Source organism: Sinohyriopsis cumingii, chromosome 1 (assembly GCF_028554795.1).
Source record: "Sinohyriopsis cumingii isolate HCF-2022 chromosome 1, ASM2855479v2, whole genome shotgun sequence".
Lineage (NCBI taxonomy): Eukaryota > Metazoa > Mollusca > Bivalvia > Unionida > Unionidae > Sinohyriopsis > Sinohyriopsis cumingii.
The window spans coordinates 70,547,266-70,574,790 of NC_142961.1; the positions used below are offsets into that span (position 1 = coordinate 70,547,266).

General features: G+C 35.2%; 1 protein-coding gene across 1 annotated transcript in view; it reads left to right on the top strand.

Moving 5' to 3' along the window:
• Positions 1 to 27,525, top strand: part of LOC149807090 (lipoxygenase homology domain-containing protein 1-like) — a 276,859-nt gene that overhangs the window by 58,112 nt on the left and 191,222 nt on the right. Inside the window, exons 15-18 of the mRNA XM_089961784.1 lie at positions 45 to 222; positions 4,420 to 4,449; positions 13,530 to 13,664; positions 17,848 to 17,880. Of these exons, the coding sequence (XP_089817910.1) occupies positions 45 to 222; positions 4,420 to 4,449; positions 13,530 to 13,664; positions 17,848 to 17,880 (376 nt within the window). The remainder of the gene's footprint in view (positions 1 to 44; positions 223 to 4,419; positions 4,450 to 13,529; positions 13,665 to 17,847; positions 17,881 to 27,525) is intronic.

A 27,525-nucleotide genomic window follows, 5' to 3' on the forward strand; every position in this document is an offset into this window, starting at 1 on the left:
GTAGTGTTTTGGTGTTTTCATTATTTTGCATTTGTTTTCTGCAGGGTGACAGAGGTCCTGATTCGCAGTTCCTGGTCACCAAACATAAAGACAAAGGCTACATCACCTTACAGATGAACTCACACAGAGGACTCTTTGTAGGCATGACTGCAGAGGGAAAAGTTCACCCTACCATTGACACAGGTGTCAAAAATATCTATCTCTTTCCAGAAATTGTTGAAAGTAAGTATTGTTTGAAGATTCCATTTCTGTATATCAAGCATTCTTTCATTTCACATTTGTACAGTGGTGCAGCATTCCTTAACATTACAGAGAACAAGTAAGAAATATAGCTAATATAGATCAATTAATGACCTGTTATTTCTGGCCAGGAAAGCAACTTTTCCATTTTTGTAATATATTTTTCCATAATTTGGACTTGATGTAGACAAATAAAATTTGCTAGGCAGGTTTTAATACATTTATGAATATTTAGTTAATCTGAAAAAATTTTCAGGCCATTTGATCAATTTTTTAAAATTTTTAAATGTGCTTTTAAACCTTTTTTGACGTTTTTGTGTGTGGTGAAAACCCTGTTAGCACAGTTGCACAGAGGTCATTTAAGTCAGGCTTGTTTATGAGCATATATTATGACCCAATTAGATTTTATACCACTCAAGCAATTCTGTTAATTTTCAGTCATTTTTATGGACTTTGTTGGGGTAAAAACATTTGTTAGCATGATTTCACAAAACCCAGCAGAAATAGACCAGTTAAATTTGATAGGCACGATATATATAAAAATCTAGATGGCCTGGTTATGGTTTCATATCGTTTATGGAAATGTTTCCATTGTTAAATAAATTGTCAAGCTCATTCAGCTTTTACCTTTTTAATTTTTGTGGGGTCATGTATGTTTTATCGACTAAAATCTAGAGTTACAACAAAAAATAAATGATCATTTTTATATATTGTGATGTACCAATGAGAGTGAGTCGTACAAATTGCTCTTTTTCTGGAAACACCACTACATAAGTATTAAGTGTTTTGTGGAACCCCATGTCCCTCTGATTGGATGAAAAGTTTAAGATTACAGCGTAAGAGCAGACTGAAATGTCATGACAGCTAATCATTGCAAATTGATTTGGGTTTGAAAGATTCTCAGTTATCGGTTGATCAAAATGTCAAAGGCAAAAATCATTGTTGATGAGATGATACAGATGGGTGAGTGGTTATTAAAACGTAAACATGGATCCAAATTAACTTTGGGTAAGTGTGGCACCTGTCAGTTAACCATTGCCAGCATTTTTTAATATACAAATCATTTTAAATGTTAACTTGGATTTCTGACATCAGTTTAATTTTTTTTATCGTATTGTGAAAGTGTGCTGATTAAAATAAATCGATCGACAAAATTATGACAATTTTAATCAATCTTGATTCTTCAGTTTGAAGGGTTTGAGCTTATGGAATATCTTGTCAAAGTCATGCATGGGATAGTAGTGTAATGATTGAAAAGAAAACATGAGCTATCATCTCATATGGGATGATAGTTCAATTGATTGAAAAGAAAACATGTTTATCATCTCATACGGATGGTTGTTTAATTGGTTGAAAAGAAAACATGGTTTATCATCTCATGTGAGATGGTAATGTAGTTTAATAGATTGAAAAGAAAATATGGGTCGTCATCTCATATGGATGGTACTTGTAGTTTAATTGATTGAAAAGAAAACATAGTTTATCATCTTATGGATGGTACATGTAGTTGAATTGATTGAAAAGAAAACATGGGTTTTCATCTCATACCTGCTGATAAGTGTATGATTTTGGACACTTTTGTTTTCACTTTGTCTATCAGCACTCAGTGGGCCCTATCTAAATAATGTACAGACAGTGGATCCTATCAGAAAAATGTACACACAGTGGGCCCTATCTGAAAAATTTACACTTGGTGGGCCCTATCTGAAACATTTACACTTGGTGGGCCCTATCTCAAATATTTAAACTCAGTGGGCCCTATCTGAAACAGTTGCACACAGTGAACCGTATCTGTATTATTTATACACAGTGGCCTCCATCTGAAATATTTGCACTCAGTAGGCCCAATCTGAAATATTTACACTCAGTGGCCTCTGTCTGAAATATTGACACTCAGTGGGCCCGTCTGAAATATTTACAGTCAGTGGGCCCTAGCTGAAAATTTTAGTTGTGAACTTCAGTTAATATTAATCTGATGTTCATTTATACAGCAGTGATGAAGATGTACAATCAAAACTTTATCTGCAGAAACTAGCAATCTTTACAGTGCACAAGTAGGTTTTAATCTGTTTTGGTCACATGATGCTATCCAAGGGAGGTAACTGAAAATACTACTTATTGAAAGGCTTTGGGTTGACTAATAAGATGAATTACTGTAAGTTGGTCCAGCGGTCAGGGTCTTAGGTCAAGGAAGGTAAGGGACTCTGACTATTTAAGCTTTCGGGGTTGTAGAATTAATGGAACGTTTTGTTCTATGTGAAGTCACTTTTTTATGGGTTGTTATGACCTAGGAATAATAAATAGTTCAATGTAATAAATTAAGTAGCAATTAAAAAATTAATTCAGCTAGTATTATCTGATCCATGACTACAGTCATGTAATAAGAGGGACAGAGTTATACCTAGGCACCTAGTGTTGCTTGGAATAATTTCACAGACATTTAGATAGCCATGATAGAATCCTAGAGGTATTGTTAAATTTCCTTAATCTAAAAAGCCAGCTGCTTTAAGCATGTCAGTAATTCCCTTATATGTGCATATGATTTGGATTTTTAACGTAGCTTTAACAATGTTTCAGTCATATTGCTACAATCTCTGCAGTGTGACTGTTTATAGTGATGTCTAGCACTGGGGCATCATGCTGCAGACATGTAGCATGTCCCACCCAGTCACATTATCCTGACACCAGGCCGACAGTTCTAACACTAACCTCTTAATGCTGAGCGCCAAGCGAGGCAGCTGTTAGTACCAGTTTTGTAAGTCTTTGGTATGACTTGGCTGGGGATCAAACCCACGACCTCTCGCATTGAAGCGGACGCTCTAACTACTAGGCCACTGGAGTGGTCTAATTCCCTTGTAATTGATGAATATCATTTGAAAAAAATCTTACTGGAAGGTAAAATAAATTTAAATTTTACAAAATGTCTGCCATATCCAATGAAATTTGTCATAGTTTGAGAAGAGAAAGTTTTTTCTTCAGGAGCCTCAGCTTTAGAATCATTTTAAAAGGTCACCAATATTTCAAAGAAACAAATATAAAGAATGATATAAAAAACACCAATCTAGATAGAAGGCTGGTTTTATCATTGGGTGGAATGGGAGAGTGGATTTGTTTTAGCTGCACTATACAGTTAGACCTTATAAGTTTCTGAATTATTCTCTTCGAAGCATTTCATCTGTCCCTTAATTCTCAGTAAATGCATATGGAAGAAAGCAGAATAAAACAAAAGTGTCTCAACTGACAGGGTTTCAGTGTATTTGCTATTGGTAAAAAGTTTGCTGACAGCTTCACTAAAAAAATATCTAATATGTAATAGAGACAGTGGAGGTACCATTAATTGATGTCCAAAAGATGACGTTTTTCATTTCCCACCCATGTGTTTTACTTTGCAAAATGTTTATACTTTTACAGCACCATAACATTTTTTTTACATTGTCCTTTTGAACCAGCTCTTTACTGATAACTTTGAAAATGAAAAGGTTGATAGGAGGCAGATGGATGGGCGGGAATGAAATAAATGAATGACATTACATCTTGAATATTGTCAATGTTTGGCTATCAAAAATAAAAATAAATACTTATATACGAACACTAAGTTAGCTGTACTTATTTGATAGATGTGGGGTTCATCAAGAAGGGGGGAGGCAGTTGAGTCAGCATGTGCCTATTCCCCCCTTAAATAAGTATGAAACAAGCAAACGTTTCGAAGAGTGAGTTTTATTTACATTTAGATGTTAAAATTGTGCTTTATTAATGTTTAAAATGCATGAGCATCTGGCAGATTCACCCAATGGGCCCCACTTAGGATTTCTCCTATATACCCCTTCTTTGCTTTAAACCCCTTCCCCCCTCCGGCAGCAATTCTTGGTCTGCTACTGTAGACCAGTGATTTATTTCATCCTTTTACAGAGGGATATGCTTCATATCCAGCCTTCCATTCCCTAATCCACCTGGGAAGGGGATGATGCACATTCTGAATGTGTTTCTGTATTAAGAAGATAACCTAAAACATAAAGGATTATCATAATCTCTTGAATCACTCAGTGCCAAGCCATGAAAGGCTAGCATGGATTTGTCAGGTATTGAAATCAGTTATATATAACAGTGTTTGGTTGTACTGATTATATTGCTGTACATAGCGATGTGTGGTTATTGATGCTTTATAATTTGTCATCTAAGTGGCCAGATCTGTACAGACCTCCAGGACAGGTGAGGGTGTTTAAACTATAGAGGCTATGCTATAAGTTGTTACCTTCCTTGTTATCTAGCAAGTCATGTGCATTGGCAATAGCTATATTTATGCTGGTTCAGAACAATTCACAAAATAGCTTGTTTCAAAAAGAAAAACTTTTTAAAGTTTCAATTCATTTGGTATAACAGTAATTAGAACCTTCTCTTAAAGACATCAATATTAAGCTGAAATATATGCCGTATTGTCTTTTAGAATACAGCATTTAAGGAGGGATCAAAGGGAAGATAATACAGCTAACTCAGACTCAAAAACAGGCATAAGTATCTATTGCCAATCCAAGCAACCATGCTATGAATTATTAGTCTATCTACTTTGCAAGCTTAGCATCATTTCTTGTGTAATAAATTATGCAATATATCAATGCGGAACAGGGAACTATCTCTTTTCATAGATGTCAGATCTATGGTTCAGTCATATGCTTTACTCTTTAACAACTATACATATATACATTAGCCCATATCCAAAAGTTTGACATGTTTTTTGACTAACTTACTACTGTAGCAGCTTCATTCATGGTTTGCATCTGTAGCATGTAGTCTACCAGGGATAAAAAAATTGATTCATTATACTTATGTAAAATTCTAAGCAGCTATAAATTGTACTTTCATTCAGCTCTTTGGCTTAGTGTATTTAACCAATCTTTTTTTTCAAAATTTCTTAAGGCTTTATAGTGATCTGAGTCATCCTCAGGGGCCACAATCCATTATACATGGTTGGTGCCTGTATGCAAAATTTATTTGAAACTGTTGTCAATCTTCTCTGATGTAAATGCATACAAATTCACAGTGTCAACTAGGTATTTAACTTGGTCTTTGAATGGAGTTAAAGTTGCTAAGCTTGCATGTGGATAGGCCTATAAACAAACAAATTCTGCACATGGTTTTATTTAAATGTGTAACACTGTTTTTATTCAGTAATGACTTCTTACGGTCATGTTATAGATTTTATCCTTCTTTGTTAACAATTTCCCAGCCCCTAAAGTTTCTTTAAAATTAGCCCCTTGAAATACCATTTTCTGTCTAAGATGTGAGTTTGCTATACATACATGTATTCTTTCAACTTGTTTTGTAGAAAGTCTTTCTTAAGTTTATCTTTCCACAGACTATCACGAGTCTTTGGTATGACCTTGCATCCTTCATAAATTTACTTTTCCACAGAATGTCATGAGTGTTTGGTATGACCTTGCATCCTTCGTACCAATATATGTCCTTGTTTATGACATCCATGGTGCATTGGACATCTTTAAACTAGCATCAACTTCATCATAAAAACACATACATGTATTATGATCAATTTTGGCTCAAGTTTACATTGAGTATCCTTGCATTAAGGTGTCTTTAGTGTGTATGCATGTGCCAGCCAATAATATGATAGCTGTTATTAAGTGACAGAACTGCATGTCATAACCAGGTTTTGCTAAAATTAGAACATAACTCTTTGTGGTAATTTAGTTCATTGAAGTTTGTACAAATAACAGGAGTCTAATATTTTGGCGTCTAGATCATGTAAGTGTTTCCAGATAACACCAGTCTAATAATATCCTGATATCTAGATCATTTATGTATGTACAAATAACACCAGTCTAATATCCTGGCATCTAGATCATTTAAGTGTGTATAAATAATACCAGTCTAATAATATCCTGGCATCTAGATCATTTAAGTGTCTATAAATAATACCAGTCTAATAATATCCTGGTATTTTGATCATTTATGTATGTACAGATAATACCAGTCTAATAATATCCTGGTATCTAGATCATTTTTTTAAATATATATGTACAAATAACACCAATCTAATATCCTGTCATCTAGATATTCAGTTCTTTACAATTAACACCAATCTAATATCCTGTCATCTAGATCATTCAGTTCTTTGCAATTAACACCAGTCCAATATCCTGTCATCTAGATCAATTATGCATGTATAAATAATACCAGTCTACTCTCCTGGCATCTAGATAAATTAAGTATGTATAATTAACACCAATCTAATATCCTGGCATAGGTCATTCAAGTGTGTACTAATAACACCAGTCTAATATCATTATCTAGGTCATTTAAGTGTGTATAAATATTAATAGTTTAACATCTGGGCATCTAGATCATTCTGTTATTTACAAAGTAGACAAGCCTAATGTTCTTATCTAGATCCTTTAAGTGTGTATAAATTATATCAATCTGATTTCCTGACATCAGCATCATATAAGTTTGTCCAAATAACACCAGTCTAATATTCTTGATCATTTAAGTGTGCATATATTTCAAAAGATCATTTAAGTGTGTATAAATAACACATGTCTAATATCCTTGCATCTACATCATTAAGTGTGTATAATTAACACCAATCTAATATCCTGGCATAGATCATTTAAGTGTGTATAAATAATACCAGTCTAATATCCTGGCATCTACATCATTAAGTGTGTATAAATAACACAAGTCTAATATCCTAGCATAGATCATGTAAGTGTGTATAAATAATAACAGTCTAATATCATTATCTAGATCATTTATGTGTGTATAAATAATGACAGTCTAATATCAACTATAAAACCATGACAACAGTAGCAAGCAACCCATTCTCATCACTGCTTGGTCAGCTTTGCTTTCAAATATAACCACAGTTACTGCAAGATCAATTGCAAGATCAATTGAACATTCAGGTGATTAGTCATATATAATAACCACCGTTACTGCAAAAGAAATTGCCTATGACTACACAGAAACTGCATTATCTTATTAATCAAGGTCATTTTTGGAACATGTTTGCTTCGATTCATCGTGTCAATTGAGAACGAGTTGCAATAAACAACAGAGAAGATATGTGAACATTTACCTCAGCTACATTATCATGCAGGTTACTGATATATTTGGATTATAGTCCTAGTTTTATGAGTGATATCATTCCCACTTGAGACTCTTACTTTTCAGTAGAACTCATAGAATAAAATGGCATCTTTCTGTATGTATGTAAGACTATCTTTCCCTTCTCCATCCAAGGAAACAACAATTTTACTTGCCTTTATACTTAAAAAGAAGTCATTAGTCATATGAGGAAATCATTTGATGGCAAAATATAAAATACCTTTTCTGTTTGCCAATTTTTACAGTCCTGTCATTGTCCCAACATTTTGTCTTAGATGTCTGATACTTACAACATAGCCCTGCTGACAAATAGATAAAAAAATAATTTAAGTTTCAGAAACTGATAGTTTACAGATCATAATATTCTTATACAGCATTAAGTAATTTTCATTAAGCATTTGGCTTTGTTCAATATTGATATAAATTGGCATGTAGTAAAGTTATGATATATTTGAGTGCCATTTGGCTTACAACCCCATTCCCTGTTCCCACACACACTCATGCTTTGAAGTTTTGATTATTCTTATTATACTGTGATTATGTATATAATGTATTCCTCAAACAGTTTATCATTCTCAATATACCATGCTCTAGTACACTCACCTAATATTTGGTCTTTCTTGCAATGCTGCAGTTGAGTATATAAAATATTTATAAATTTTGTAAAATCATTTTTGCTATAACATGGTTTGGAACATGATGCAGTCAGCATGTATGGACCCCAATTTACCAGGTTATAGTAGAGTTTCTCTGTAGGTCAAAATGAGTTCTTCATAGCAAGTATGGATTATGTTCATGTATAATAACCTCAGTCAGACTGTTAGTTTCTTAAGTTATGAACAAAATTAAATTTGAACATGTCAGATTGAAATGGGTCCTTTAAATTTACTGATCAAGTCAAATAAATAGACATAAAATGTAATACCTTTTTAGCTAGTCAGATTTTCCCAGGTTTATTTGACTAGTTATAGAATAATTGTTGTGAGATACAGTTAATGAGGTATTCAAATTTAATGAGTAAAAAACATTTGGTAAAGAAATAAAATATGTATTACTTGAATTACTGTAATGGAAATTAGTTCCATTATTAGACCTGCTATGTTTCTGTGTATCTTTCTGATTCTAATTATGTTTTAGAAGATTTTCTACACAGCCTGCAAGTATTACAACTCTATGGTCTTAAATTAAGTAAGAGAAAACCAACTAGTTAGGTAAAATTCAACAAACCATCTTTTTTCCTAGGATACTTAGTGAATATTTAAAAGAAATTTACAGTATTGTGAGTTAAATCCCAAACAATCCTAAATATTGTATTACCCCAAATAATCCTAAATATTCTATAACAAGTCCAAAAGTATAGAATATTCTGAATTAATTCCAAGTCTTGAATGTGCATATGTACCAGTAGTCTTGAATAGGCTGATCTACCAACATTTTTGATGTATAATAATAGCAATAAAAACTTTATTTAAAGAGGGTGACACAGTTGCATGGAATTAATCCTCCTTGTGGCCTCTGTTATGTGCATATTTATATTCGAAGTACGTGCACATAGTTACACACACACACACAGATACACACACACACTGATAATAAGATGCATTTATATATGGACATAATAAACAGAAAATTTAAATGAACATGCTTCTTCTAGTTACAATGTATATATACGGCACAAAAATAGTGAAACAACAAAAAGTGGAAGGTTAGTGAATTTATACTTTAAATTGTAATGTATGTGTCAAACTGAACAGGTTCCACTTTTCACCCATTGAATTAGATTATAATTAATTCCATTGATATTTGTACTTTCTTGAATTTCCCTTGGGATTCTGTTCTCTATTAGTGATCCTGAATAATATATTTTTTTAAAGAGTTCTTTATTTGGTTTTGGGATGGAAAGGTGGTTAGCTGAAATTGATCTTAAATTGGGGGTGTTGCCCCATTTTCTAGCATGAAATAGCTCATTGAGATATAATGGGGCCGTATTGTTTGAAACTTTGTGCATAAGTCTACCATTTCTCAAAAATATTCAGTCACTTAGTGTTAACACATTAATATCATTCATTGTATTTGGGATGATTTTAGCATTATCTATGATTAGTCTGCTAGCTCTGTTTTGCAAGCAGAATACTTTGTAAATAGTCTTGTCAGAAATGTTTCCCCAAGTCAGAGTAAATTGATATCATCATTTGCCAGGTCAGAGTAAGTTGATATCATCATTTGTCATGAAGTCACACAAAGTTTCTTAGCCTTGTCTCAAAAGTCGTATGACATCCATGTGATAAGAGGTAATCAAGGTCATTGGTAATGTAATAAGAGGTAATCAAGGTCATTGATAATGTGATCAAAGGTAATCAGGGACATTGGTAAGGTGATAAGAGGTAATCAGTGTGATTGGTAAGGTTAATTGGTTCCATTATTTGTTGCTGACCAGGTATGAAATAATACAGTCAGTGGTTAAATTTGCTTGGGCTCAGTGCAAGCAAATAATGGATATTTGCCAGTGTATGGTGGCCATATATTGCTAGATGTGAATTCAATGTAATTTTAAGAGTAGCTGTCAGTACAGAAGTTTGGTATGGGTAGATATTATAGAGTGCCAGTTTGCTGTCAGTATGGAAGTTGGGTATGGGTAGATATTATAGAGTGCCAGTTTGCTGTCAGTATGGAAGTGGTATATGAGTAGATATGTAGAATGCCAAATAGCTAGAGAGGAATGTTCAAAAATATATGGCTTGCTGAAATTGAATTGCAGTATATACCAGCTTTGTTAAGCTGAAGCCTATATATCATAGTGGCAAAATGTATAAATATCAAAAATGCTAGTGGGGTTTATTATCAATGAACATTTGGCATATTTACTTCAGAACTTTAATAAACTTATTGTACATGGAAATCAATATCAAGTTAACTGATATGGCACTGTCATCATGACTATTACTTGTTTTCTTTAACTCAACATGGCAGGGTTGATTATTGATTCCATGGTGGACTAGGTTCCCATAGTGTTTATGAACCTGCCAGTTTCTCCTTCTGGCAATCTAAAAATCATACAGTAATCATCAGACAACATAATTTTCCAGGACCAGATTTCCACAATCATCTAATTTGGTGGGCTGATTTGTAGGCATGTCCCAAATCCCCGCTCTCATCTGTTTTTGGACATGTAAGATTCCTGGTGGGGCACACATCTGAAGCTAGAAGAATATGCAACAATTTGAAAATGAAGGCAATGTTCTTGGCCTTACAAGGACGTGTTGGCAAAATAAGAAGTTGCTGTATGATGGTCTCTTTGGTCAACACCTTTATGGTACTGTACCACCAGTGGCAAGGAGGCACATGTGCTTATTCTCTCAATGTGATCATTGGGAACTTCCTTTGCTGTACAGCCTTGGAAGGGAATACCCACTGAGTTTGACACATGCCAGGCAATAAGAACAATTTCACATACAATCCATCCAGTAGAGGCAGGGTAGTCCTCACTGAGTGGTCTCTATCGGTCCATTGCAGATTCCTTGTTCAGATTTTAGAGGAGACCCTTCATGGATTTGTTTGTGACAATGCTAAACAGCAGGCTCCCATTTTATGTTTCCCCGGTCCAAGACCAGAGAGCCTGTGCAGTGGTAGTTTTCAGCCTGAAGTGGGATTATCTATTTGCTTACTAATTCCTACCCTTCAGGATCAACCCACAAGTATTACAGAAAGTTAGGACCACTGCTCAGCTCATTTGGTTGACCCTCTCTGGCTGCAATGATAATGGTTTATTGATCTTCTCAATCAGCTGGTTGGTCTGTCCAGGAATTAACTCAGAGGAGGGACCTTCTATCAAAGCACATGCACAACAGCACACAGATTCTATACCTTCATGCTTGGCTCATCTCAAAGAATCTATCTGCCAGAGCCAATTTTTCAGGCCAGGAGATGCTCTACAGCCAAGGTCTGTTATGACAAGTGGATAATCTTTTGGTGCACTAAGAAACATGTTAATCTTAGTTGTCTCTTGATGAGTGCAGGGCTGATTTTCTCCTATTCCCTTTTGGAGAGTGGCAATGCTTGCATTTTAATATCAAGTGTTATAGGGCATCCCTATCCAATAGTAAAAAGCCAAAAGATCCAGCCATTGGTTTAGATTCTTATATTTCCAAACTTATTAGATAGTTTGAGCTATAGAGACCGGTGACTCACTCTCTAATGCCCAGATGGAATCACTCATATTTCCTTTTGTTTATAATTAAAAAACCCTTTGAACCTTTGAGTGAGGCTTCTCTCAAGAACCTTACCCTCAAGATTATTTTCTTGCTGTCCTAAGCATCCATGTGACAAAGGAGCAGGCTTCATGCACCATCCTTAGAATTAGCCTGTCTAGCAAAAGTCCAGTTTCTATCAGTAGCTTGACTCCCTACATAGACCTCCAGTCTCAGTTGTATCTATGCTGGGGATGATCAAGATCAACTTTTATGCTGAGCTAGGGCTTTACATTTCTGTTTAGTTATTGGTAAGGTGATAAGAGATAATCAGGGAACAAGGAAGGGCAGGAAGCATCTTTTCTTTCCTCTAAAGGGCTCAGCTGATATTTCAGCTTCCGCAATTTTGAGGTGGAGTGTCACAACAATCAAGAGATCTGATCAGTCTGTTATGAAGAACTTTCATTGATGAAGATTAAACCCCATGAGGTTCAAGGGATTGCTACCTGATGGTCCTATCTATTTCATCTTTGGAGGATGTGATGAAGGGCATGTGTTGGTGATCTTGCACTATCTTCTCCTAATTCTACCTTTGTTCCATAGTGCACCAGAGTCAAGGTATATTTTCTCTAGGGCTCACGGTTGTGGCACAAAAAGTAGCCTAAGCAGACACCATCTTACAGTAGAGGACACTTTACCATAATAGTGAGTATTTCCTTTTTTCCTTTGCCAGTTTTGTCTCCCACTGAACTGATAAATTTAGAATTACTGATATCAAAATGTAGTTTTTTAGGGGTGGGGGTAAAACTAATTTGAATGTTACAAGCTGTTTGCCAGATTCCCACCCCAAACAGATCTCCCACTAGTAGTCTGCATCCTTGAAATAAGATGATGACTGTGCAAGGGAAAGAGGCACAAGGTTGACTTTCAGAAATAATTTGTAAGTCACCCTTGGAAGAATGAATTCACTTTTTATAGATGATGGTGATTTACACCCTGGAAAGAATAATCTATACAATAGCAACTGGTAAGTATTACACCATAAAAACTAGCTTTACACTCCCCTCCTCCTCCCCAACAACATTTTTTTTCTCATTTTGCTTTCTGGATCAGTACTGGTAAAAGCAAAAACCAAGTTTTGTGAAATTCAATAGATGATTTATTTACCTTGAATACAAAGTAAAAATTTAAAGGAACTTATTGTATTGTGAATTAAATCGCAAATAGTTCAAAAAGTTATCACAAGTACAAAGTATAGAGTATTCTGAATGAATTCCAGTGGTGTTCTGAATGAATTCCAATCTTGAGTGTGCTGATGTACCAATAGCCAGGAATAGTGTTGATGTGCTACTACTCTTGATGTATCACAATTGTATAATCCAAAATATTACTAAAAGAATTCACAATAATTCCCAAATAGTGCTAAAGTCAAAGAGCAGTTTGTAATTCCAGCGAATAATTTAAATTAAAAAATCCTCACAAATTAAAACTGAAACACAACTAAAAGACTGATTCCACTAAAGTTGTTAAGATAGGAATAGGTAACTCTAATAAAAACAGCCTTAATATAAAAACCTAAGATGCAATAAGAGGACCAGGATGAGGGTCAAAAGTTCATTTCTAGAACACTCTATTTTGTAAAAAAGATCAGGTCTTTCACTTCAACTTTAGTAAGCTGCCTGGCTAAGATCAGATAGACTATGTTTTTCCAAGGAAGTATCAGTTGTCTAAACTCAAATCCAAGTTGCCTACAAATAATAATAAATTTAAAATGTAATTAATAATCATAGATAAAAATTAGCTATGTAATATATTGTTTACAAAAAAGACATTTGTCAGGTAGGCCCAAACTCTGATACTCACTTAATGGACAAAGGTCAATCACACAATCAAATTAAATATATATAACACTGTCCTTGACCTTTGATTCATTTTTTCTTTTAAAGCAATAAAGATTTGAAACATTTTCTTTGTTCTGTTCAGATGGTATCCCGAAGAGTGAAAGTACTGCCATGTTAGAAGAGGAATTGATGCAGGAGATAAGGGGACAGGCAAAGTCTCAAACCCCCAGCCCCAGGTCTGTCCCCCAGGAGCCCAAGAAACAGCCACAGTTTGCAGGTATTGTTATAAATGTCAATATATCTTTAGCACCCAGGTTAGGACTTTACTTTCTCAAGCCTGTCACACAGTATCTGAGCCTTTGGTAAGTTAAAAAATATCCATATAGATTCTTGTATGCTTATCTTCCATTGTGGATTTATCACGTGCACTTTTGGGATTTGGTACAAGTGTTATGATTGATTGATTGATTGATTGATTGATTGAGTTCCTCTGTTGATCTACATAATTTGGAATTAACACATTTTTTGACAGTTTTTAAGTTTTAGGCATTTTGTTACACATTTATTTAGATTCATATATTTTATGTAGAAAACAGAATAAAATTACCAATTAAACGTTGTATTTCAGAGAGGTTATGTACCATTTGTCATTGGAATGTTTTTAGTTTTTTCATGCTGTGACTTCTCATAAATTTGCTAAATGATTTAAAATGCAGGAAACATATTTTCCCTGTATATATTGCAGAATATAACTGTAGTGACTCAGATTTAATAAACTTTAAATTAGAACTGATGTTCAGTACCTTCTTCCTCTTCTAACATCTATTTACTTGATGAATTGAGGAAACATGTTGGCATGTATAATTCAACCCATGTTCAAGATTCCTGATAACCTTAGCAAGTGTAAAATGACCTACTGTTATACATTACTACCAATATCTCTCTGTTTAGAGCAATGATTTGTTAATCAAACTAAGAGAGATCTTTTAGGTTACGCAGATGAGGGAATGCAGGTATGTCTCAAGCAGTAACTCGTCCAATGAAATTTAATCTCACTTTTATCAGGTCAAGTTTTTAAAATCATACCATGCGATTCGGCCCTGTTATTTATAATGCCTGACACAGTTTGCTATATAAGAAATTGTGGACCCCCTATTTTTTGTTCAGGTGAAAGTTAATTCTGATAGATATGTGTGGGGTGAATTGTTACATCTGATTATTCTCAGGCATTAATAACTGCTTTATCTGCATTGCTGGCTTTTCCACTGCATTACATGAATGGTCCCCCATTATTTTATCTTACGTAGAACTATACTATGTATGAGAGAGATTATTGAGCCATACTCCTGTTTGAATTCATTCTTAGAGTGAAACATTTTTAGTCAGACATTTTCTTAAGAAGAAAATGTCTGACTAAAAATGTTTCTTTTGATCAGTAATTCAGTTGGAGTTGGAGCGTGATTCTGATGTCAAAGTTTATGTAACATGCACACTTTTCACATTTGTCTGACAGCAGTCGAAGTCAGACACTCACTTGTTTACATAGGCTTAACAACTCATCTTTGAAGCTAAGCTGCATAAAGTTTCAGCAGACTTTAAGATTGTAACCTTTGTTCTTGATAGACCTTCGTTCATTTGATTTATATTCTGTCCTTGATAGACCTTCATTTTCTTGATTTATACTCTGTCCTTGATAGACCTTCATTCTCTTGAATTATACTGTGTTCATGATAGTCCTTAATTCTCTTAATTTATACTCTGTCCTTGATAGACCTTCATTCTCTTGATTTATTCTGTGTTCATGATAGTCCTTCATTCTCTTAATTTATATTTTGACCTTGATAGACCTTCATTCTCTTGATTTATAGTCTGTCCTTGATAGACCTTCATTCTCTTGATTTATACTCTGTCCTTGATAGATCTTCAGTCTCTTGATTTATACTCTGTTCTTTATAGACCTTCATTCTCCTGATTTATATTCTTTAGTTCAAGGAAAGAAATGAGATCCAGATTACAAACACATCAATTCATATTGAGACTGACACCATAGGATGTACTCTATTGTGCTATGAAAAAACCCAATTCAGTCCCAGAATGCCATCGTGTTATGTACTGTATTGTGCTGTGGGCAAACAAGTCGGTCACAGAATGCCATCATGTTATGTGCTGTATGGTGCTGTGGGCAAACAAGTCAGTCACAGAATGCCATCGTGTTATGTACTGTTTTGTGCTGTGGGCAAACAAGTCAGTCACAGAATGCCATTGTGTTATGTACTGTATTGTGCTGTGGGTAAACAAGTCAGTCACAGAATGCCATTGTGTTATGTACTGTATTGTGCTGTGGGCAAACAAGTCAGTCAGTGAATGCCATCATGTTATGTACTCTATTATGTTGTGGGCAAACAGTTCAGTTAACTAAGAGTATATAGCATATGTATCCATATTCCTGTACAAAATGGTGGTGGTGGCGAGGCAGAACTGTGGACTGATAAATGAATTTATCAGCTTGTTGCATATTAAAGAAGAATTACTTAAATGGTTTGGGGCCCCAAGTGGCTGAGTGGTCTAAAGCATGCACTGTTACAGATCACTGCTATCTCACCTCTGTCTATGTGGGTTCAATGGATTCGGTTAATGTGGGTATGCGAGAAAGCTTGCCAGTTGCTTATCGTGGGTAGGTGGTTCTTTCTGGGGTTTTCCTGTGTTCTTTCTCTACCATTTATACTGGCCGCCATGTATTACCTATCTTGTGCTGAAAATGGTGTTGAACCTATAACAACAACAACAACTTAAAAGGTTATTACATATCTAATATTAATATGGGGGGGGGTCAGAGAAACCATTCTTTGTTAGATGTATATAATTGTATTTGAAAAATGGGTAACCTAAGTATTGATAGCTGTAGTATGTGTATGCACCAGCTGGTCTGGTTGTACCCATACAAATAATTTAGTAATGCCATCAAAAATGTGTACAAAGAAACATACTTTTTTTAAAATTATCTTCTTGATCCATTCACATCCAAATACTTAATTTCTTGCTCATACTGACTCAGGAAATGCTGTATTGGCCTTTTTCATATTTGCCCGACAGGTCCAGAGAGTCTGATTTTTGACTGACAATAAAATATATAAATGAGACATTGGGAGTTTTTACAATGAAACTTGTATTTAGGCTTGAAAATCACTTAAACTGAAAATTAGAGATTAAAGGTACTGACTTTATAATATTTAGATTAACACTTCATTGATTGTGTCTAGTTTCCTGGTTCCATTGCAAGAGTAAACCATTCAATTCCATGGGTAAAGAGTGGTCTCCATATGAACAGCTGAGTCATTTTTTAACAGACTAAGGAAAAAATGTAGTATTAATTGAAAATTGTATTAATTGCTATTAATTTGAACTATTGCTTGATTGTTTGAAAAAAAACAGGGATTTGTATGTTTGGTTATAATAGCAAACCCACCCACCCATAAAAGTTACATGGTTGTTCCAGTCAGTAGTCCATAGCAGACCAAGCAACAAGCATGTGACGACCATTACAGTGGGGGGGGGTGTATGTGAGTGATCTGGAGGTGCTATTTGAATTTCTAACGTCAAAATAAAAAAGAATAAAGAGGGGTGGGGGGCAGCTCCTGCCATTTTAGCAGTTCAGCTTGTTTCAACAGGTGCATTGGATGCTTGATTGAGCAGGCTTTGGTAGTCCAATGTTTTCTGTGGGTAAATTAATTGATTTATACATTCAGGAGAGAAACATTTTTTTTAAAGATCTGCATTGTTTGCTGCTTAGTTGTGTATGCCAGATGACTGAGCAAACATTTGATGGCTATTGTTTGCAGTCCAGCAAAATATGCATTGAAGACAAACACAGAGAAAACTTGATTGTGTATTGTTAATGGCTCGTCACAGTTACCAGCTTGTCTAGGTCCTAATGTCTTTTCAAAAATAAGCAAGATGATTTTTGTCTTCTTTAAGAATGCCTGACATTTTGCCATATTATAAAATCAATGTTTATATTTGCACTAAAGCTTTGTGCATCTTCAAGAAATAGATGACATTATTGGAACATTTGGGGATTCTTACTGCAATCATATTATATCCAAATTCATGCTAAAACAAAATGTGATATTGTGGGGTTTCACTCTATGTACATGAATGTATATTGGCTGCTAATTGGGAACATGCTGTTTATTGTACAGTTTTGACTTAAATAGGAAAGAACAGCATCCCTAAAGTAGGAGGCAGTTGTCAGTGCATTTATTAAATTTAGCTTGTTGAGAAGACATCTATAGTACATGAGCGAACTCATTGCTATTGGAAGGTACTGCTTTGCCTTGGTGTGGCAGAGACAAATACTACATTTAAAATTGGTAGCAAATTTTATTGAAAAATAATGATTTTAAGGCATTAGACACTTCTGTAACAGCCAGTCTGACTTTCTCTATTCTTCTTTAAATAAGCATCAGACAACTTAGATGGGGAAGTCATCAAAGGTAAGACATTCCCAAATTTTATAACATTCCTAATTTTTATAACTGCTTATTCCTACTCATTTCACTTGTTTGTGGTCTATAAATAGTATGCAGGGTATTATCAATATTTGGCTTGTTTACAGTTATTTTCTGGCATAAAAGGGTAATTGGTTTTTACAGTGTAGAGGTGAGGAAAATATGTTGATTTAGAAAGTGTTTCTTGCCACTAAGACATGATTAAAATTTGAAAGACCTGATAACCAGGCCTTGAATTCACCAACAAACACTTGATTCTGGACTTTAGCATAAAGGGAAAATCTGGACTAAGGTGTAATATAGATTGAATTCATTTTATTTATTACATACAATTTGCACAATGATGGTCCATGATTTAAGGAGAAACTAGCCCTTAATGTCTCACTTCGTCCCACACAGTAAGGTTTGTCATTTTCTCTTTTAGGACATTGTGTGCTTCTTTCAAATATATTGTAAGTGGCACTTCAATCGATCGATCGATTGAAATTATATTAGTCAGCTTGCAGATTATCAGATCCTCTTTGATATGTAACAAGCAATCAAAAAGAATGCATAAGTTGAATATATTGGTTTTCTATCATTTTATCTCTAACAGACATGTTTAAAGATATAGTGTGATTCTTAGTTACAGTTAAACTGCCAGGTTACATCAGACCTCATCCCACTATAGATGTGTTTAAGGATGTGGTGTGATTCTTAGTTATAATTAAACTGCCAGGTTAAACCAGACCTCAGATCCCTGCTCTGTAGACATGTTATAAGGATGTAGTGTGATTCTTAGTTACAGTTAAACTACTAGGTTACATCAGACCTCAGATCCTTCTATAGACATGTTATATGGTATAGTGTGATTCTTAATTACAGTTAAACTGTATATTGTGATTCTTAGTTACAGTTAAACTGTCAGGTTACATCAGACCGCAGATCCCTGCTATGTAGACATGTTATAAGGTATAGTGTGATTCTTAGTTACAGTTCAACTATATACATGTAGTGTGATTCTTAGTTACAGTTAAACTGTCAGGTTACATCAAACCTCAGATCCCTGGTCTGTAGATATGTTATAAGGTATAGTGTGATTCTTAGTTACAGTTCAACTATATACATGTAGTGTGATTCTTAGTTACAGTTAAACTGTCAGGTTACATCAAACCTCAGATCCCTGGTCTGTAGATATGTTATAAGGTATAGTGTGATTCTTAGTTACAGTTCAACTATATACATGTAGTGTGATTCTTAGTTACAGTTAAACTGTCAGGTTACATTAAACCTCAGATCCCTGGTCTGTAGATATGTTATAAGGTATAGTGTGATTCTTAGTTACAGTTCAACTACATACATGTAGTGTGATTCTTAGTTACAGTTAAACTGTCAGGTTACATCAAACCTCAGATCCCTGGTCTGTAGATATGTTATAAGGTATAGTGTGATTCTTAGTTACAGTTCAACTATATACATGTAGTGTGATTCTTAGTTACAGTTAAACTGTCAGGTTACATCAAACCTCAGATCCCTTGTCTGTAGATATGTTATAAGGTATAGTGTGATTCTTAGTTACAGTTCAACTATATACATGTAGTGTGATTCTTAGTTACAGTTAAACTGTCAGGTTACATCAAACCTCAGATCCCTTGTCTGTAGATATGTTATAAGGTATAGTGTGATTCTTAGTTACAGTTCAACTATATACATGTAGTGTGATTCTTAGTTACAGTTAAACTGTCAGGTTACATCAGACCGCAGATCCCTGCTATGTAGACATGTTATAAGGTATAGTGTGATTCTTAGTTACAGTTCAACTATATACATGTAGTGTGATTCTTAGTTACAGTTAAACTGTCAGGTTACATCAAACCTCAGATCCCTTGTCTGTAGATATGTTATAAGGTATAGTGTGATTCTTTATCATAATTAAACTGTCAGTTACATAATACCTCAGATTTATAAACAGGTATGTTGTAGGGTACATTATCATTCTTTGCCATAATTTCACAGTCCACATTTAAGCAGTTTTGGTTGTCGTTTTTTTTCTTTAAAATTTTATTGTTATTGCTTTTTTTAAAGCTATTTTATATAATGAATAGTGAATGAACAATAAAGTTAAATAGACTGAAATGTTGGTTTTAGAAAGGGATTTACACAGATACCTAGACTGAAATAGTATCTTGTACGTTTTTAAGGTATTAATAAACTTATCTTTTTCTTCTGAAAAAAATGGATTTTTCTGTCCCAATTATATGTAAATTATCCATGAAGACAAAATAATTTATAACTAAGATACAGAATCCTTTTTTTTAATTGTTTTAATCAACATCCATCTTAATAAAAATTAATATGCAAATTTCAGTAGATTTAAAATATACACAGAAGCAGTATGAGGAATGTAGACTTGAATGAAAACATGCACATCCCAACTATTATCTAAAGTTGGATATATACTGTTAGGGCATCATGGGAATAAGTTATTTTAGCTCATATCAAAATAAGCTGAAAAAACCAACTAGGCACTGTCCTGTGTTAATTTGATTTTAGCCCCTATGTATTTTTCTGATTGCCAGTGGCAACATCAGAGAAAATTGTCCAGTAGAAAATTGGTACAATAAATATAATGGAAACTACTGTTTCAACTCACTTATAAGTCAAGTCCAACTCCAAACTGCACAGACCCAGATCTGCTGTTGCATAATGCACTGGCAGATCTGGACCTGTGCAGCTTGATATGAGGAATCAATAGAACAAACAACATAGACCCTGATATGCAGGCTCATTATGCTATTGCAGTTCAGGATCTTTGCTGTTTGTAGTTTGTTTTAACTTATAAGCGAGTACATATGGTAGTTTTGAAGGTCAGATTTTCCCTTTAAGTCCAACAATCATTTGGGATGAAATTGAACTCTTACTGAAGCCTGACAAAACAAATGTTACAAGCCTAGATAGGTGACTGTAAAATGTGTTGGTAAAACTGGGGCCAGAGTATCAGAGTCAGTTTGATTATTGTGTAGAGTCTGTGAAATATCATATTTAGTTGTTCACATATTCCTTTATAGCCAGACAATACTGTATGTACCATATGAGTCAGAACCAATTGCAAACTTCATACACCCAGATCTGCTGTCACATAATGTACCAGCATGTCTGGGTCTCTTCAGTGTGTCATGACTAATAAACAACACAGACTCTGATCTGCTGGTGCATCATTGCAATGGCAGATCAGGGTCTATGTTGTTTACAATGGGACTATATTTACAAGCAAGTATATAAGGTAAGTATCAGACTGCTGAATACTGTAGACATTTTTGATGTGTGGTGTTTTTTATTAGGTTTTATTTATGCATGCTGATTATCTTACTACTGCATTGCTTAATTATTATATTTATTTTCAGTTTATGTTCTGTTCTGTATAGTTTCACTAAACAGTTTGATGCATGCAAACATTTTCCATCATACACACCTTCCTTTTACTTCACTGTTTTTACTTGATGAAAACTTGCTTTTGTTGTGTTTGGAATAATTTTTTGTTTTAAAACTCAGTGAGAATGTTGGTGTCATCCTAATTTCACTAATTTGCTTGTGCTGGTGTTAATTACATGGGTTTTTACACACAAAAAACATTTTGTACTAAAATTCATAGCTATGCAACGGGTTCAAAAGGAGGACATATTTTTTGTACAGAGATCATTAGTTGTTTGGTCTTTACATTTTTTTGTTTGTATGAACCACAAAAACTCTGGAAATTGTTATTACAGGGAAAAACGTAACTCATTGAGGGAAAAAATACTCCAGTTATTACTGTCCTTATTCAATAATAGGCCAAGAATAGGCCAATACTAGACCCATGCTTGATGATAAGCAATGACACCTGTCATTTTGTGCAGACTTTTGGCAAATATTTGCCAAGAACATCATTGTTAATAACAAGCCACCCCGTTTTTACAAATTTATTAGGCTTGCTCAATAGTCTAATCATGACATAGAAGAAATGCTATATTTGATATTGACTGAACTTGGACTGATTTATGATGATCATCAGAATATTGCTCTGGGTATTTTATTTGTGCCTAAATTCTTTTTAATTTGTGAAAAATGTTCAAAAAAGTTTTCGATTATTTTTCTATCTTTCTGCTCTGTCACCTATAATGAACATGTCACAGGGGACACATTGGAACAAATAGAGCAGTTATAATCAATCCTCAAATATAATTTGGTGACAAAAGACAAATTATTGCAGATAATTAGAAATTTTTGTCTTTTGTTGTCCTGAGGAATGGTTACCATGATTATGGTATAAAAAATTGTTACACAAGCAAAAATAACACATTCCATTCTGTATATTCAAAATCCCACAAATTATATATGCATATTTTCAGTGGAAATTTGATCAGAATAGAGGTCAAGTAAATACTATTAGGCCATATATCAATTCATGGTAAAGTTGAAGCTTTTGCCTGTACACCACTGACCATTTAAAGAATAATTCTTTTCTATTTAAAGAATAATATTTAAGCCAAAATATACTTTAAATTTTTTTTAAATAGTGGCAATAATTTATTCATTGCTATTGCATAGCTTTTACTTTTATTGTGTCAGTAAACCTAATCCATTTGGGGCCCCGAGTGGCTGAGTGGTCTAAAGCACTCTCCATCATGGATCACTGCCATCTCACCTCTGTCTGCGTGGGTTTGAGTCTCAGGCTCGGCCAATATGGATATGTGAGAAAGCTTGCCGGTAGCTTCTCGTGGGTCCTGGGTTTTCCCGGGTTCTTCATCCACCATTAATACTGGCTGCCATGTATAGCCTATCCTGTGCTCAAAAATGGCTTTAAACCCTATAACAACAACAACAACCTAATCCATTTAATGTTAATATATTCTCCCACAGAGTGGAAAATTGTCAGTAAGACACAGTCCACTCATGCACCTTGCCATTCATGGAATAGTCCTCTTTTTAAAAGACACCATGTTATTGGACGAGTGTTCAATCTGTGACCAGAGAAATATCTAAAATGTTGCTAGTGCTTCACCACATTGCAGCTTCCTTCAACAAATAATGTCTTAGTGTTACATGTATCCTCTCTATATATTATTTATATGCTGGAAAACCCCTGCTTCCTTTCAGAGTTTGGTTCTCTAAGGGACCTTTTAGGTTACCTTGCTGTATTCCTCCCTTAGGGGTTAGGGTACACATATTCATTTTAAGTTACACTGGTTATGGGAACGTCTTTCATGTTAAGAAAATAACACAGCAGAGGCAATTCATTAATATGCAGGAATCATGAATTCCTTGTTTTCAATTGTCTGACCAAATCCAGTGTTTTTTCACCTTTGTGTGTTGAAAATTGTTATAATTACTTGCATCACATTGTTATTATTGTGTGTGTTTGCAATTACTCCTCAATAAAGATGTTATAATGGAATATATTAATTTAATATCAGAATAGACAGGTAAGTTCTCATTGTTTACTTTGTGCACAGGTGATTTCATGTGTGACATATACAAGATATTGTCGTTATTCATTGTTTTCTTTCAAGAAATTCGTTATTTCAGACAAAAATGTTGGGACAGTCTTTGTTCATGTGTGGCCACAAGAACAGTCCTTGGGACACTCACCCAGACTGTCTCACTTTTTCAAAATACACACAGATAATCATTGTGTGTTTTGTAAATTATGATACAAGAATTCTATTGAAAAATCTGGAACCTAGATCATTCCAGATGTACTTACAAGGGGCACATGAAATGTCAATCCCTCTTATCATCTGAATTTTCAGGTATTTTTCTTGTATAGCCCCAGGGAGCCCACTGTAATATAACTAATTCTTTGGTTTGAAAGAATACTTCCACGTCCCTAAAGCTTGTGGGACAAGTCTCCATCAAGACAGGTACTGTCGATTCTTTAGGAGGAAGTAAATATTTTAGGAATATATTGCCTCCCCCCCCCCCAAAATGGAGGAGAAATCAAAAAATGACATTTGCAGTTGCATGTTGCTGCCTTCCATAAGGAAGGAAGTGCACTGCTCATCTCGCATCTATGGGTAAACTATAGCAACTTCTTTCAAGAGAGGAGCTGCACCGCATTCAACATTTCTCAGGATGTATTTTATGCCACACTGGGAGTAGCAGCAATACATCTTTTTGAGTGATGAAGATAAATTAGACTCAGACACATGTGACTCCTGACCAGTTACTGACTTCTGATTGGTCACTGGTCAGTTCATAAAAGTGACTGGTCATTGTTTGGTAACTGGTCACTGATCAGTGTGTCCCAGTGACCAGTCAGATTTTAACAGTCACTGGTCATCTTGTAATGGTTGCCAACTTTCCACTGGTCATTACCAAGAAGGCATCATGGTATGAGGACAGGGGTTGGAGTTCCCCCCTTATCCACTCTACCATCACACCCTGTACAGGATTTGGAGTCTGCCCAGTTTCCTTTCCTCCAATGAATCCTAGGATATAGGGCCCTCCACCTCAGTGTAACTGGATCCTGGACCCAAATTAGAGGTGATGCCACGACTTGTGTTCTGCCATAACCTCCTCATTAGATGTCACTCATCTGAAAGGCTAGAGGCATAATATCCAGGAAAAACAAGCAGTCTCATATTCATTCTGAAACCTCTAGCATCTGTAGAGCCCAAACTCAGCATGACAGGATATGGGGAATGGCACAAAGTACTCCTATTTCAGTGTTGCCCAGTCACTCTTCTGCTTGCAATATACGAGATGATGATGCACTAACTATCCTCATTTACTTCAAGGAGTTTGAAGTAGAAACATGTCGTTTTACACCTTCTTTGAGACCCATCAATTTCTCTCATTAATAGGAAGAGATCTGGTCTTTTGATATATCAGTAAAGGAAGCTTAATGCTTCTTACCTCTATACTTGTGCTTGAAACCATTTGGCACACAGATCAATATGATCTTTTCAGATTTGAAAATATCTCTGGGTCTCAAGCACATCATATCTCCTACATTTTCCTCATTCCTCAATTACTGAGGAAATATCTTATGTTTTTGAATTACCAGGCACACTCCCAAAAGTTGGCCATTGGTCCTCCCCAGAGGGATGCAGGTCTGTCCTAACTAACAGAAAGCCTGGCTTTTGGTCACCATAGCTTTTTATGCTGACCTCTTCTCAGCTACTTCATTTAGTATGATTAAAGAGGTCACTTAATCCAGATGCATTGCAACTTGTGCTTTAAATTGTGACCGAGTCATCACAGCATGCACTTTCCATTACAATTGCTTTTTTGGGGGTACTTCTGCATATCAAAAGTGACATTGAGTTGGACTCCTCTAAGTCTTACTTTATGACAGTAAAGACCTAAGGGTTGTTTCATTGGAAGTTGAGACCATTGGTGGAAGACTCACCTCAATGATAGCTTCAAACAATTTGAAGCATCATCAGTTTAAATCCATCTGGTTGGCCAGGAAGCATACTAATTCAAATTACCCTCAAGGGCCCTCCTGTGAATTCTTCAAACAAATGCAGCCTCAGTCCAATTTGCAATCTCTTTCTGGTCACTTAATTTCAAAATGTGGAAATTGTCAAAGAGCCTCTAGGAGTAAGTTCTCTTGCCTGCATTCCTTTCCTAAGGGATGGATTAAGGGTGGAAAGAACCCTTGGGACTTACATTCTCCCTTGTTATAATTCCTTTTTCAAAAGTTCCTGTTGGGATTTACATCCTCCCCTGTTATAATTCCTTTTTCAAAAGTCTGTGTTGGGACTTACATCCTCCTCTGTTATAAGTCCTTGTTCAAAAGTCCTCATCTAGGCCTCTTTTTGGAGGCTTGATCAAGCATTACAAATGATGGGTGGATCCTTTCTATTGTGAGTGATTGTTAATGGCTTCAGTTTCAGGATCACCCCCCTCTATCAAGGACCCCCATGTTCTTTCACCAGTCCAGCTTTGTGTGAAATTAAGGGAAGAGGTACACACCCTTTGGCTGAAAGGGTCAGTTTAGAGAGGCCTGAACAATTGATCTGCCATATTCTGCTCCTAAATCTCCCTGGTCATCTAGAAAATTTTGTATCTTAATAGATCTCACCCTGAATTTCCTGGGAAATTTCATTTCTTAATCTCTCCCCATTAAATCAGTTTCCTCTGGAGAAACAGTTCAGGATGAAGACCACTTCCACACTCTCAAACACAATGTGTCCATCAAATTGGTTGGTCACTATTGACCTTCAGGAAGCCTATTTGCACATTCTGATGTTTCTTCCTCATCAAAAATATCTGCTTGGACCGCTTAAGTTTTGAATTCCATTTCTAACATTCGGAATAGCTTCTACATCCCAAGTCTTCACCTGAGTTATGGGAGTAGTAATTTCAAATCATCAATTGCTAGGATCAGTAATTTTTTGACAACTAATCCACTTTGTTCAGGTTCAGTCCCTCCATTAATGGTCCACAGTAACTTGGTTGGGTCTTTCCCCAGTCTCAAGAATTCAGGGCTCATTCCATCTAAGGACTTTGTTTATGTGTGAATGAGCTTCCTCATGAATCATGACTTTAAGTCCAGGTCCCATAGGATTGCACAGTTTGACTTTTTGGTACTTATCAAGGCACTATGTGCAAACACATCATTGTCTGCTTGTCTATACCTATCCTTAGTGTGAATCTTGAATGCCACTACCAATCTGGATGACTCTATATGGGCCCTGTACAGTTTCTCCTTTTTGCAAGGTGGAATCAGCTGGCTTGCTAGGCACTCAGAATTTGGAGGCTAGTGTTAAGACTGGTCAGCCTGGTGTCAGGATAATATGACTGGGTGGGACATGATGCTATATGTCCACGGCATGATGCCCCAGTTCTTGACATCACTATAAACTTTTGCAATGTTGACATTGGAGCGATATGACTAAAAAATTGTTAAAACTGAGTTAAATATCCAAATCACACACATACCCTTACAAGCCATGAACAGAACACACCCAAATTAGCCATGAAAGTTCTGAAATCAGTATTGAACCTAATTAACATGCAATATTTGTTAGCATCATCATTTGATGAATTATTTTCATGCACAACTCCCATGTATCTGTTGTAAAGAAAGCTGTTGACTAGATTTTGGCCAACAGTTGACTTTAAGTTGGAGAAATATCTATTAAAGAAAGAGATTCTATTGTACTCTACAAATTTTGATTTACCTTTAAATGCAAAGTGATGTATAAAACATTTTTGTTATAAAAGGCAGAGAAAGAAGAATAAGTATTTTGATTTATTTCCTCTTACCCTAAAGAACCTGATAAGGTCGTGTGCTACAGATATAAACACCTCTCACTTGACTTGCACACAATGAGAAACATAGGTTGCATCATAAGTGATGATGCAAGTTACCAAATATAGCTTGGAAAAATGTGAAAAGGGATGGACAATGAGAGGAGCATTCAGTAAGTAGGGGCCTATTTTGGGGATATTTTCTATAAGACAAAATGGAATCTACATATGCCCCATATAAAAGCAGCTTCATACATTATTTGGGTGTGTTGTGATGGTGTAGTAATTTTCCTACTACATAGATTTACAGTTACAATTGTATATAGATAAACAGTTGTGCCCTTCCATAAATTCTAGAGCAACAGTTTCAGGCTTAATCTGCACATTCCTTTTCTTTTTAATGCATGTGAA